General features: G+C 42.4%; 1 protein-coding gene across 1 annotated transcript in view; it reads left to right on the top strand.

The window, feature by feature from the left end:
• CEP97 (centrosomal protein 97) overlaps nt 1-14,453 on the top strand; it is a 41,253-nt gene extending 26,800 nt beyond the window's left edge. The window contains exons 8-11 of the mRNA XM_066578528.1: nt 79-206; nt 1,654-2,326; nt 8,349-8,424; nt 10,219-14,453. Of these exons, the coding sequence (XP_066434625.1) occupies nt 79-206; nt 1,654-2,326; nt 8,349-8,424; nt 10,219-10,872 (1,531 nt within the window). The 3' untranslated portion in view covers nt 10,873-14,453. The remainder of the gene's footprint in view (nt 1-78; nt 207-1,653; nt 2,327-8,348; nt 8,425-10,218) is intronic.
• The last annotated feature ends 433 nt before the right edge of the window (nt 14,454-14,886 follow it).

Raw genomic sequence — 14,886 nt, forward strand, 5'->3', positions numbered from 1 at the left:
ATTAATCGTTTTCATCGGCATTAAGATTTTATGTGATTGTTTACAGATGATATTCTTAAAATACATGTCTTTGGTTAGGTTACATCAGAGGCAATTAATGCACCAGATCTTTAGTGAGACCCATCTCTCCTCCACTCCCAATAAAAGATCCTACACTTCTGCAGAGCAGCAGAGCCCAACTAGACTTCTCCACCGACCTAGTAGTGGTAAGTAGGCACACAACTTTCATTTTTGTGTAAAGACTATCAAATGTAAATTCTATAGCTTTCATATTTGTCCATATAGGTATAACTTACTATTTATATCAACTGCTTCCACGATGACACTTGAGAAGAGCGCGTACATGAAATTTCCCTACATACAAATGAGAATTATTTGGACTGTGGGAAATATTATGCATTTAAATCACCCTTTTTTAACACCTTAAGGTGACCTTGCTATAAATGTATGCTATTACTACTGGGACCGAAATTAGTGACACTGCTACTACCTGGGGCAACCGATATAGGGGGTCAGTATTACTACACAGGGCGGATTTGCTGTGGAATTTACAGTAGCTATAGGAGCAAAGTGGGTGAGGTTTTGAAAATCTCATTCATACACTATGGAAAAAATCTGTACAAAACCTGTGTGGATATTGACATATTCACCGGGATTTAATTCCGCAGCATGTCCATTTTTAAATATAATGTATATTAATAGCCCATCCGGTGCTCCAGCATTTCTCCCTGTTTTTCTTTAAATAGCCCTGACCTTTATATAACGATGGAGGTAAAATCATGTCGTGATAAGCCACGCCCCTAACCCCTCCCCTGACCGCACCTTGGGGCCCCATGAGAAACTTTTCTTTTAAGAAAAAGTTTGGGAACCACTGCAATAGACAGCCAATAGTTGTGAACGATAACTGTTAGGTTTCTCACCTTTACCTGCTTTTACAGTATCTGTAATGATGTGTGGTTGATGACAGCAGTGTGCAGTTCTAATATATAAATGCTGAAGAAGAGTAAGGGGGCGCTAACATAGTGGGTTCCACACGGGGTGCAGCTCTTTCTCCCTTGTTCTTATGATAAGAACATTATATGTGAACAATCCTAATTTTGCAAAAGGGGAGTGAAAGGCTTAGGAAACAGAGACTGGTCCTACCAGTATACTAAACCGGAACGGTCACATTCTCGGCTGTGATCAGAAATAAACTTCTTTTCTTCTCTGATGTATAGTATTCTTGTTCGATATGAATGGAGAAATGGAGGATGTGTGTTCTTCCTAACTGTGGAGAGGGTTTGTTGCTACGAGGAAACATAAGCTGCAGCTTTTGTTGGTAGGCACCTTGGGCGATCAGTTCTCTACTATGCAGGAAGTATTGGCGTAGCCTCTAAAAGGCGGAGCAGAGAAGCTGCAGAATTAAAATGTCACACACCTTTCCTGCTTCCCACCCGCACCAGAAGCGGTTTAGGACAGCAGTTATATTGCTATAATCGATCAAACAAAGCAAATAAACCAGAGTTCACATTAAGCATTTTGCCAAGTATTGGTTACACTAAGAAATTGATTGCACAAAGACTAATGGAATGAACTTATAAGGTGTCCATGTTTGAGGTGATTAAATGCAATACAGACGTATTTTCTCATTAATATACAATTTACTTTTCCTAGAACCAGTCGTCAAGGTTGACACCTGGCTTGGTACAAGTAATTCGGAAGACCATTCCTACGCATCTAGAAATGCTTCCTCCAGTCCTGGCCAATCTGGACCATCACACTATAACAACCTTTATCTTGAAGATATCCAAACTGATGAAGACAAACTGAATAGTAGCCTTCTGTCCTCTGAGTCCACATTCATGCCTGTTGCTTTGGGTTTATCCCCTGATTCTCCCACTGTGGAGCTTAGGGTACCTGGGATAACAGGTGAATTAAGTGCCAATAACACTGGCACAGGAATGAGCAAAGGGATTTCTGAGAATATAGTAAAGCACGAAAAAGTGAAAGCGGCTGAAGCTGGCACAACGGTTGGCAGCTGTACCAGTCCTGTGACGTCTACTAAGCGGCTGGAACAACGGGACAATTCTCAATCCTCTTGTGACAGTGTTATGGAGTGCAGCCAGCAATACAGTTCTTCATCTTCTCACAGTGATGAAGTGCTGCCGTTGCAGAATAAAGACACGGACCGCCTAAGTTGTATGAATAAAGCGGCAACAAAACTGCAGTCTTGTTGGAGAGGCTTTTATGCAAGAAAGTATAACCCCAAAGTGAAAGAAGTTCACTATGAAATCCGACTAAGCAGAATGCAGGAGCACATTGTCTTCCTCAGTCACCAAGTTTGCAGGTATGTCTGTTTATCTACTGAATCAAGCAGCTTAGTTCACTACTCCTTAGAACTAGTTGTGTTGCTCGGATCACACTCTTTTTAGTTCTTTCCATTCTATTTTCATTGCTTTTTCACAGCCAATAAAACCAAATGGAAAGATCCTATATCTGCCAATGGGATTTATCAGGATCCCTTACAAGGCATTGTCGCATACCATCATGGTGTCTTTAAAAAGAGGAGTCATGGCTCCCGTATGAACAAAACCGTAGTCATGAGAAAAACTAAGTACACCCCCTTTGAATTCTACAGCTTTATGTATCGGGACATAATTTAAAAAAAAGAAACAAAAACCTGGACCTTCGAAGGTCTTATAATTAGGTAATACAATCTCCGATGAACACCACCACATGACAGACTACACCATGTGCTTATTAACAAAAAAACTAGGTCAAAATGCAGAAGCAGTGTGCGAAACAATAAGGCCCAATGTCAACGGGCGCATTTGATTTGCGGAATCCACACTTAAAGCCGCCCATAGGGAAGTATGGGCGTCTGCACTTCAATTTACACATGCAGATTTGTTTTCTGGATTCCACATGCAGAAGACCAATTGCAGCATGCTCCATCTTAGTGCGGTTCCCATACAGACGGCTTCCATTGAAAGTAGGAGTTTGATAGGTCATCAATAGTATTTATGCCTGGAAAACCTCTTTACATTATAGATATGGTGCTGAAAGGAAACCGGTCAGCAGAAAAATCATTTGAAAACTCTTGCCATAGTGTTATGCAGCATGACCGCAGCAGGGCCCACGTAGTTGGAGACAAAAGGAGTCTTTTAGCTTCACCAGAAATTCTTGCTTTGAAGGTTGCGCACCTAGTATGCAAATGGACCGTCTTGAATCAAAGAGAGCATTCCTCGAACGTACCGGAGATTTCAGTGCTACTGCCGCTGATGTCTGTTCTAGTTATTTGCTTGATTTGCTTTACCTTTCTGATATATTTTTTTTCTTTCAAAATATGTTTATTGGTTTTCAAAACAGCATTACAGTATTGGGTACGGTTGTGAATATGGGACGGTATAACATGTTGCTAAGCATGCTGCGGACGTAGGCGACCACAAGGGGGACCCCCTCCTCAGATTCTAGAAACATAAACTCCAAAAATCAGTTGTGATTGGACTAAGGTCATCTGGAGACTCCGTTCCCAGGGAGGTGCGGCCTGCTCGACTCCAGGCCGCCTCATCCCCGTTCTCTACTGGTTATTGACCCCCTGTCGGCCACCATTAGATTAATTATTACGGGGGGCCCCGGTAACCCCCACGCCCCAGAGGACATTAAATGGAAACTTTTCGTTTACTCCCAAGGTGTTGGAGAGATGCAATGCAGACATTTTTATATATAACAATTAAACACAAATAGTAACAATGACAACAATAGAATGAGTAGGAAGAAGTGGTATAAGAGGGAGAGCTAGGGAGAAGGGGTAAAAGGAAAGCATAAAAGAAGGGAAGGAGAAGGCAGGGGGAGAGAAGGGAGGGAGGAAAAAGGGGGGGGGGGAGGGTTTGGCCATCATCTACCTCCGTATTGCAGTTCTGCTTGTTGAGACAAAATGAGACAAGGCAGAGGGACGGTAGGTGGCACATACAGGCTCTCGTTGCCGCCCCCTGTTTCCACCTACAGTGATCCATCAGCCAGCCATGTATGGAAGGATGAAGAACCCTTAAAGGGGTTCTGTCACTAAAAAAGAAAAATGCTATACTTATTTATTCCTCCCCCATCCATCTACTTACCAGATCTTCACCTCCCCTATCTTCTCCTGTCTCCTGCAGTCCAGGGGGTCACATCACCTCCAGCTGCCCGATTCTTCTCCTTCCTGTGAGGTTACGTACATTTGGTTGGCAGTCTTCCAATGTACGTTATGTCACCGCTCACAGGCCAGCAGGAGGACTGCCGATCTTCTTCAGAGATTGCTCATGCGAGCTGTCTCTGAAATAGATTACAATTCCTTCCTAGGCAGTGAAGCTACAGCACAGGGATGTGACCTTCACTGACCCAGCCGGAAGAAATTTGTGATAAGCATCCCTCATAACAAGCTGCGCCCAGCCTGCAGTGAGCTGACCTGGGGCACTGGAGGAGCTCAGCTAGGAGAAGATGTGATAAGGAGACAGACCGGGAAGGAATAGGTAAGTTTAGATAGTTTTTCTTTTAATGACAAAACCCCTTTAAAGTCTACCCAGGCCACCCAAGTGTCGCCGACATCCGCCAGAGACCTTTTGGGTTCTGAGTCGGAGCTCCGAAGTTCCACCATGTATTTGATATATTCCACGGTCGCTCCCCTTTGTCTCCAATGCTGTGAGAGGACTAGGTGCATAGTCACAATGAGGTATCTTAGGAGCCCCTCTTTGGCCCGAGGTACCTTTCTTATATATTTATATATATATATACATATATATATATATATATATATATATATATATATATATATATATATATATATATATATATTTTTTTTTTTTTTTTTTGGGATTCTTTGCTAGTTTTCCATAGTTATGCTCTCAAGTTCCAATAGTTTTGATCGTTACGGAACCAATTAATATTGTAACTTGAAGAACCACTGTAATTTTAATATCCAAAGGTGCTGAAATGGTTAACTTGCCTTCTGAGTTTTGCTGGAAAAACATTAATGGCTATAAGATTGGTGGTCTAAGTTAAGTTACTTTGAATCTCCCCGGTGGTCTACTGTTTTGAAGGTGTTATTTGCATCATGACTGGTACCCAGTGGGTTACCCATCTGCCCCAAGTTTTAGTCATGGAGGACTTAAAGGGGTTTTCAGTTACTTTGCAGATTTTTTTTTTCCATTGACCTTCAGGATAGGTCATCAATACATAATTGGCAGGGGTCTGCTGCTCGAGTTCCTTGTCGATCAACTGTTCCAAGCACTGCTGTCACTACGGACAGTGCAGGAAGCATATTGTGCCATTCGTACAAAATTACAGCAAATTGGTGCAACTTTATCACAATTTTGTTCAATTTCACCAAAAGGAAAAAAAACCTCGCCCTCACTAATGTTATTAGTAGCTGTTATAGGTTAACTAGACTTTCTTGCATTTGCCACTGCCTGTACTCAGACATTAGAACATGCGTCCTGCTCACCTCTTTTCAGTAACAGGTTTATTAGTTGCCTTTGGCAGTCAGTCATGATAAGGCTACTCTTACACGCACGATAAATGGCTGCCACTAGCGCTTGTGTTTTCCCAACAACTGCTGGAAGAACCTGTAATTGCAGCTTCAGCACAGCAATTAGCGCTATTACATGAGTTTAATCTGTTTAGCACCCTTAGAAGAATCTAGCCTGACATGGATTATCTCAAAGTGAGTAAACAATTTCTATTTTAAGTCTGAATGCTATATATAGAACTAATGTACACACTAGGCGGCTATTTTTAGCAAATTCAACATTCTATAAGTCACTGCCTTAAGTGATTGCTAATGATTGCTATGCAGTTACTTACTGATCAATGAAGGTCTAACTGCCTGAACCTCCTCGTTAGATGGAAGGAGCTGCAGATATAAAGTGGTTATCCATGGATCACTTGCTGTCAGTGCCAGGATACACTGGAGTCAGAGCAGAAGTTGCTGCTCCAACCCCTGTGTAGTGGCCGGTGCTCGTAATTGCAGGCTGGGGTCCTACTGTTTTCAGTGAGAGCTGCACCTGCAATTATGAGTGCCTGCCTCTATGCAAATGTCAGTGCAGTGCTTCGACCCGGACCCTGGTGTATCCTGGCACCAACAGCGGGCTCTGCATGGAACGCTCCTATAAGTGTTGTGGGCCCTACACTAATTCTCTCTACACTGTAGCGCCTCCAGCTGTGCAGGGAGCTACAACACAGCCGCTATTACTTCCATGGAGCTGTGTTGCAGGTCCCCTGCATATTGGGTGGCTAGTACTTCTCTCTCAGAATCCAACTTCCACCAATCATAACGATATTACATATTCTAGCAATATGCCATAGAACACCCCTCAGATATTAGATGAGACAATACATGGTGGTTACTTAATTCTGATGGAAATGTAAAATTATATAAAGGTATATTTTTAAATAAATGTGACACGGTCTTGTGAAAAAATGCAGTCATCAAAAGTTTGGTTATACTAAATGCTTGTGGTGCGGGCTTACTTGATATGCCTGTCATGAGGACGTGAAACTACAGCTGCAGTGCCGGCATGTGCCACTAGCAGGCAGTGTTGGACTATACAAATTCTCAGAGACTCCTGGTAAAGTTTCATACAAACATATGGCCACTGGCGTAACTATAGAGGGTGCAGAGGATGCGGTTGCACCCGGGCCCACGGACATTAGGGGGCCCATAAGGCCTCTCTTATGCATATAGGGAGCCCAGTACTATGAATAAAGCATTATAGTTCGGAGGTCTGTTAAAGGCTTTGCATTGGGGTCCAGGAGCTTCAAGTTATGCCTCTGTGTTAAGGGGTTAAGAAAAGTTGGGGGGCCCCAAGATAAACTTTTGCTCTTGGGCCCATGAGCCTTTAGCTACGCCCCTGCATATGGCCACATTTTTGCATCTGTAATACGGATGTGTGTCCTGACCCAACCATAGAGGTTTACTAACTGAAAGTTGGAGCATCACTGGGATCTATGATGCCCAGAGTTGGGGTGGGTAGAATCCACGGTTGGAGCAGGACAAAAAGCCATATTACGGACATAGAAATGCGGCCATAATACATTTGTGTGAAATTATAGGGCTGGACAAAATGTTGCTGCTATCGGTGACAATTTTGTATAGATGTTGTGTTTTCATTCTTGACTCAATTTCCCATAATGTTACCATTGGAGCACATAATTTGTGTCCCTCCGGTAATAACCTTCTGCATCCTGCTAGTGGCTGTCTCAAAAGTTATGACGTTACTATCGAAGGGTTTTCATTTTCTATGTGCGTGATATCATCCAAATCAAAGATCCACAAACATGTATGCAGATCTCGGAATAAAGCTAGAGAAAGCCTGTCGTGTGTAAAAGTCCTCGCTAGAACACATGAATGCCCCATGCTTACTAAAGCAAAAGCATCTAAGTAATCTGATTAACACAGAGTATAAATGGGTTTAATTGTAGGAGTTATCAAATGAGTTTGCCACGTTCTAATTTGCATAAAATATGAAGTTGTGCAATTTACTAAGTGATCACTTTCCATCTGTCACCATTTTTACAAATGAAAAAACTGCGGCTCCCTAAGTAAAACATGAAGCCTTGACTTGTCCACAGTGAGGAGCAGCGTACCTTCATTCATAACCATAATTTAGGAAGTGAAATAATTCTGTACTTTATGTACTTTTGGCAGCAAGTGGTCAACTCCTTTAACCCCTTTAGTGGCACGCCTGGAAAATCTCTGGGGCTTGCTGCACTGACCATGCAGTTAAACCCTGGAAGACTTCCGTGGACAGCTCCAGTGCTGAAATGTGCAGAGCACTGAGCTGTCATATGAAATCTTCTGGGGTTTTAATTGCATTGTTGACTCATTTAAAAAAACCTACCCTGTGAGGCATAACATGGTGGTGATAAACCTGCCACTGAAGGGGTTCAAAGTGTTCAAGAACTGGTCAGACAAACAGCCATTCCCAGCAGGACACCACTATCTATGCACTGAAGGTATATAGGTATATTAAGAAATTGATCATTTCTAGATGGCCACATTTTTCTTTATTTCATATAGTAAGAATGAGCTTAAAATAAGCCAGAACACCAAAAACATTACTGAATTCAATGGCCAATTCTAATTAAAGGTAAGGTTCTACTTTCCATGAAAACTGTTGTAGATCTGCCTTGTTGGTTGGGGACCCCTATGTAGCTATGGGCAATGCTTGTGTTTTTACTTAATACGGGCTGTTATATCAAATAGGAATGTACATTTTTTCGCTTTTATCAAAAATTTATTAATAAGCCTGAAGCTGTTCTACGTCCGTCTTCCTGTTTATATGCCTATTGACACAACACATAATAATGATGGCCTTTTCCCTGCGCTCTAGATTGAAGAAAGATAGAGATGAGGAGCGGATGCAGAGGCTTGTACAAGAACAAGCTCTCCAATACTTATGGAACCAGGTACTTTATTCTAGAGAACCCAGTGAAACCGAAAAACTAACTTTACTAACTGTCATTGACGGAAAGGAACAAAAAATACATCATGCAGAACATAATGTTTAGCTGTCACCAACAGTAGTAAAGCGGCACGTAATCTATATGCACAATTATCGGAAGATTAAAAGAAAGGTCAATTACATACAGAATACTGCACTATTCTCATCCCGTGAAGTTAAGGCCATTTTATTATTTATTTGGATATAGACAGGTTGGGACATTTTATAGCCAATAGGTTATTACTAGAGATGAGTGAGCGTACTCGGAAAAGCACTACTCGCTCGAGTAATTTGCTTTATCCGAGTATCGCTGTGCTCGTCCCTGAAGATTCGGGTGCCGCTGCGGCTGACAGGTGAGTCGCAGGGGAGAACGGGCGGGAGAGAGGGAGAGAAAGATCTTACCTCCGTTCCTCCCCGCTCTCCCCTGCAGCTCCCCGCTCCGTGCCGGCACCCGAATCTTCAGGGACGAGCACAGCGATACTCGGATAAAGCAAATTACTCGAGCGAGTAGTGCTTATCTGAGTACGCTTGCTCATCTCTAGTTATTACATATTTTTTAAACAAATGTTATTGAAAAGTTTGGTTACAAAGGTCCTGTAGATTACATGCAAGTCACATAGTAAACTATCCAAAAACCTTCTGTGTTGTCTTACATTTTAATAATAGATGAGCATATAAAAGAATAGCGAGTCAATAGTCTCACCCGCATTTAACACTGGCCAATTAGCAATGGAAACCATGTACATTAAACAGAGTGGAAGGAGAGGAAGACCAAGAGCTCCGTATCTTCAGACATTTATCTGGACACTGTCTGCTATTATAAACCACATTATGGAATCGTTGATTAGATGCTTCCAAGGGAAAGGGATCTTGAGGCCATCCATCAGATAGCAATAGCCTTCCAACCCTACAACAAAGGTTCTCTAAGGGTGACTACCCACTACAGTTTTTTTTCACTGCGAAATTCGCAGCGTTTCTTTTCCTGCAGGGGTCTATGGGACTTGTAATGTTAAAATCGTGATCGCGGTAAATTGCGATTTTGCGCGATTGCGATTTTAACTTTACAAGTCCAATAGACCCCTGCAGGAAAAGAAACGCTGCGAATTTCGAAGTGAAAAAAAATGGTAGTGGGTAGTCACCCTAAGAAAGATTTTTTTCATAATGTGGCCATTCATCCCCCTCAAGAATCCCAAGAAGACACAGAGCTGGATCGGGAGGAGATTATTACATTTTTATTACTAATACACTAATGTGGAAACACGTTAGCGAATAATTATCATTTAGCCTATCTTCACATCTGCATCAGAGGTTCTGTTCAGATGCAGATTCGGCATGAGATTTAAGATGAAATGGCACAGCATGCTGTACTAATTCATCCTGGATGGACCCCATTATGGTTACTGACATCGTCCAGGTCCGGCATAGTCCCAATCCAGCACTTGCAGTTTTTCTGTTTTTGAGCTACTAGGACGGAGCTGACTAACAGAACAACTTTGCCCATTACAACTAAGCATTATCACACAAACCAGAATGTTATTTTGCTAATTATATTCATGACACACAATTGGCCTAATATTTGAGATATGATTATGCAGTGGTTGCAGTTTCCAAAACCTATTCCTTCTCGTCTTTTTTTTTTCTTTCTGGTCTTGATTTGTGAGTGTCTTTCCACCTTTGATTTGTAGACTTTATTTTGATTAGTAAATACACAATACAAGAGCACAACTTTATTGCGTATTTGTGAATTGTGTCTACTCAGGTCCGGTCCCTTCAAGAATGGCAAAACACAGTAAGTGGTCAAATTGATAGTGTTCCGAGGTCTGACGTCTGTCGATCTGAAGCTTTAGCAGAGCAACCATCTTCAAAGGAATCTGCTCCCGAAACTGCAAGCAGGAAAACCACCCCTGACATCCCAGACTCTGGTTTCCACTCCATTGATATAGGGCAAATGTCTCATCAGGAAATAGGCGGTTCTGAGAAGAGTTCCACCGAGGAAAGTGCATCTTCTGAGAAATCCTTGGAAACAGTAAAACAGTATCAACAGCCATTACCTGATTTCATCGAGGATCACGAGGCAACAGCCCAAGACCACAGTGAAAGTAGCAAGGATGACTCCAGCCTAGAACAAGACAGCAGTCTTCTGCAGCAATATCTACAGAAGGTAGAGCAACTTGAGGAAGCGGAGGACAACACAAGCCTTAGTGATGTGACTGAGCCAAGTAGACCTGAAATAGTCAACAGTTCAGTGAACTCTGATGTGCTCTCCAGTAGCTTTAGTCATGATTGTGAGGATGGGAAGAAGGAAGAGCTGGGAACGCCTGAAGACATTTGTCAATCCTCTGATGATGCACAAGGCTTACTAGCCTCACAGGAGACTAGTACTGAGGCGGCAGGAGAATTGCTGCAGTCATGAGAAGTTTGTCCTGCTGGATCCTTGGCTCTACCCATGTGCTGTAATGGGCATCAATCATTGCTACTAATGTAGACTACTCCGTGAAATGGACAGCAGATGGAAGCAGAAACAGAGTTTGGTGCTCCTACAGTAACAGGCCAACATCAGGGGTTATGGCGAGTGATCAGCAAGTTTTGGCCAGATAGGACTAAGAGTAGGAAAGTTCACCATTTGTCCATCAAAATAAAATTGCTTTCCAATGACACACCTTGTGAAGGTTCACCAACTGTGTACATTCGTAAGCTGTGCAACACCATGTACATGGCATATTATTATTACACAATCCATAGTCGGGCGGATAGTAAGACATCTTGTTCCTCATCTAACAGAAAAGTGTGCATCAGGTCTCTATTGTTTGACTTGTGTTTCATGAGAGGTTCAACATGTGGCATATATTGTAGCACTGAAGCAAAATTCCATCATTTGTCATTTTCTCGAAAAGATGCTGGTTTGTCAAAAATTACGATAGCAGCTGAAACATTTTTAAATAGTAGTAGTGGGTATTCTAGTCTGCACATCACCCTATTCTAAGCCAGCCATATACCTGATACTGCTTCATCAATGGTTGGTCAACTATATTCTAGTCGTTTTAAAATAGAGCTGCAGCTGGAGTTACAGGGGACCAATCCTTCCCATTTCTCTAACAGAAAAGGATCACTTAAAGAGTTTTCTCATCTGAGACAACTGCTTTCAAAGTATGGCTGCAGGGGCGATCAGCTGATTGCCCTCCTCCCAGTACTCCTGTCAAGCAGCAGATTGTACAGGGTGAAGCCATGTCTCGTCAGATGAATGACTGACCATGTAATAGAGAGCAACTCTATTTTTTGGCTGATAGGAGTGTTTAAAGCCCAATGTCCACAGGCAGATCTGATTGGCAGAATCCACGTTGGTGACCCGCAAATAAACGCCCGTAGGGATACATGGGTGTCCGCAAGTGAAATAAAGCATGCAAATTTGATTTTCGGACTTTTTGGTCCAAAAAACAAATTGCCTCATGCTCCATTTCACTGCGGATCCTGCACGGACGACTTCAATTGAAGCAATTGAATCGCAGACGAGCTGCGGATTCCGCGGGAAAGCAGGAGTTTTAAAGAAAAAAAAAAAAGAAACTCCACTGCACATGTGCAACAGCGTGCTGTCGCTTTCGCACTTGTCCGCAGTGAAGACCCAGACAGGTAAGTAAAGTCCCGCAGTGTCCTCGGCCACAGGCAGAGTCGGTTTGCTCAGCAGTCTCCCGCATACGGAATCTGACCCGCCCGTGGACATGAGGCATAAGGCCCTTGTAGAGCTTATAGTGGTTGTCTTTATGAGACAAACTCTTTAATCTCTAAGAGCTTGTGTAATGTTTTACATTGTCTTTACAGTATTGAGCTCTTTATACATTCAGCAGTTGACTTCACCACATACACTTCGCAGTTACCAAGTTCTAAATATCACTTTCTAAAGCCCCTGTAACAAGATTAGATTTTCTTTTTTATATTTTGGCTGCAGCTCCCACTAGTTGCCTTTAATTTACTTTATAGCATGAAACATCTTTGATTGAATTCTTGGTTGCCTTCACTGAACTATAATCTAAAAAAACAAAAAAAAACCTACTTTTTGATACGTCCTATTGATGTCATTAGTGGGAGTCCGAGTCCTAAGACCCCGACCGATCACTAAACCGAGCACTGTGCCCATTTTGCTCTTTTCATGCCTGCTGGGAACAGTGTATGGGCTTTCTGTGGTCCAAGATGTCTCAGCACCCTACTTGACTTTCACTAATCAAAACTTCTGATGTCCCTATGACATACCAAAAGTTTTGAAAGTCTATTTACGCTTTACGCTGGTATGGTGCAGTGTTTGCCCCCCGATCAGTGCCCTGTTACATAACTTGTTGGGAACTCTCCCAATGGTTGTGTGATTCTTTCTTTCATAGAAAATGGAAGGAGGAAACGATTTCTATGTGGACACTGTCGGCTCATTAGGAGGTTTAAGATGTCGTATAGACAAGTGTTACTATGAGACATCTGGTCGTTCACTAGATTTCTCTTGGCTATCCTGTTGAATGCAGCATTGATTTCAGGAAATTGCACCAAATTTGAAATCTTTTTGTCTTCAATGTGCCACAAATGTTTTGAACAGAGCCCTTGTTGTAAGACACAGCCCTACAACATGAAGGCACAATTTGGGTATATTAAACATAATCTCTATTAGTTTGTCCTCTTTGCTTTACATATTGTCTGCCCTTGCATGTGCTGCTGTGATCAGATTGTACTCGTATTATGTATCTTTAAAGCATCTATTTATATTCCTGTATTTGTGCAGTTCTCATTTCTGGGTAATCTTTTGGTTTGTATTTTGTATTATACTGTAAATCTGAGCACTAATGTATATCTGTGTACACTAGTGGTGAAGCTGCAGCTCCCAGCTTACTGGTTGCCAGGCCATGCTAGGAGTTAGGCTGGTTTCACATCTGCGTCATAACCTCCGGTCGGAGGTTCCATCACGGATCCTGGCTGAAAATACCGGACGAAAAAGTGCTGCAATAAGCCGGACAGTTGGGCAGAAAGCGGAGGGAGCCCATTGTCAGTTCCGTCCATAGATGGATCCGTTGCCCACAGAGATTCCTCTTTCCTGCTCACCAAACAGGAAAGTAGAATCCCCCATGCACGTGTAAAACCACCCGTACTTCTTTCTAACAGCTAGAAGTCTACCCGAGTCATACCACTGGCCCGCACTACACAATGATTCCCAATCATACCATAACTATGAGAATGTATATTACTGGTCAATATTAGGCTCGGCTCACACTTGTGCTAAAAGCCACTATTCGAGAATCAGTTGATGTTTTCCAATGTCAAAAATAGCGCAGCATGCAGTCCATTGACTATGTGGGTCGGTATTTGCATCTGTCAATCTAAGGCTGGGTTCACACAGGACAAATTTGCCACAAAAATGCTGTGTGGAATTTCTGTACAGCAAATCCGCCCGCGGCTCCCAATCCCTTAGCCAGCCATGTGGACTGATTTTGCAAAAACCTCGTCCACACGGGGCGGCAAAGCTGGGTAAAATCAATGATGTGGCGCAGAATTGCCAGCCGGATCATGTCAATTCTTTTTTTTTTTTTTTTCCCGTGGCGGCCCCAGTCCTCTCTATGAGGAGAGCAAGCCGCAATGACATGCCGCTGTTTTTGAAGCAGCACTTAGCCCGTGGAAACTTGCAGCTTTTTGGTGCGATCTAGCCGCCAGATGTCCGTCCCATGGGAACCCAGCCTAAATGAAAGCTATGTCTAATGTGAACAGAGCCTAAGTAGTTTGTGGGCTGCTCAGAGTACTATTTATTGGAGGGGAAGAAAAAGCATAATATTTTAATGCATTCAATTCTAAAAATGAATATTTTGTAAGTAATTGCTGAGACAAGTGTGCGATGAGTGCATGTATTATTTATAACCTTATTTTATCACATATAGTGTGTATTTTTTTAGTGTGCGAATCAGTTTTTCATTTTAAACTGTGAATAAAGCGTCCGACAAGCAAATGATTAAAGGTATTTTTGTAATATGCACATTTTCTCGTCTTTTTTTTAACAGACTTCTTGTTCAGTTTGAAGTTTAGATGTAACATCCAGACTCTTGTTACATGCTGTATATTTAGGCTGGGTTCACACGGGTGGAATTGCCATAGAATTTCCATGCAGACTCCTCCGCACGTAAATTCTGCATGCATTCTTAAGGCTGAGACTCAGCAGCAAAATGGATGAGATTTGCAAAAATCTCGTCGACACGCTGTGTACAAGCCGTGCGGAAACTGACATGTGGCACGAAATTCCAATTTGCAACATGCCAATTGTATCGCCTTTCTACAGAGGGTTCAGCAGCGAAATAAAGCTGCTTCAAAACCCACACCAAATGCAAAGACTCGCAGAATTTCCATGCGGTCCCGCTGCAGACATTCTGCTGGATTTCTGTCCCGTGGGAACCCATCCTTAACCCTT

Source organism: Eleutherodactylus coqui, chromosome 1 (genome assembly GCF_035609145.1).
Source record: "Eleutherodactylus coqui strain aEleCoq1 chromosome 1, aEleCoq1.hap1, whole genome shotgun sequence".
NCBI classification, from domain to species: domain Eukaryota; kingdom Metazoa; phylum Chordata; class Amphibia; order Anura; family Eleutherodactylidae; genus Eleutherodactylus; species Eleutherodactylus coqui.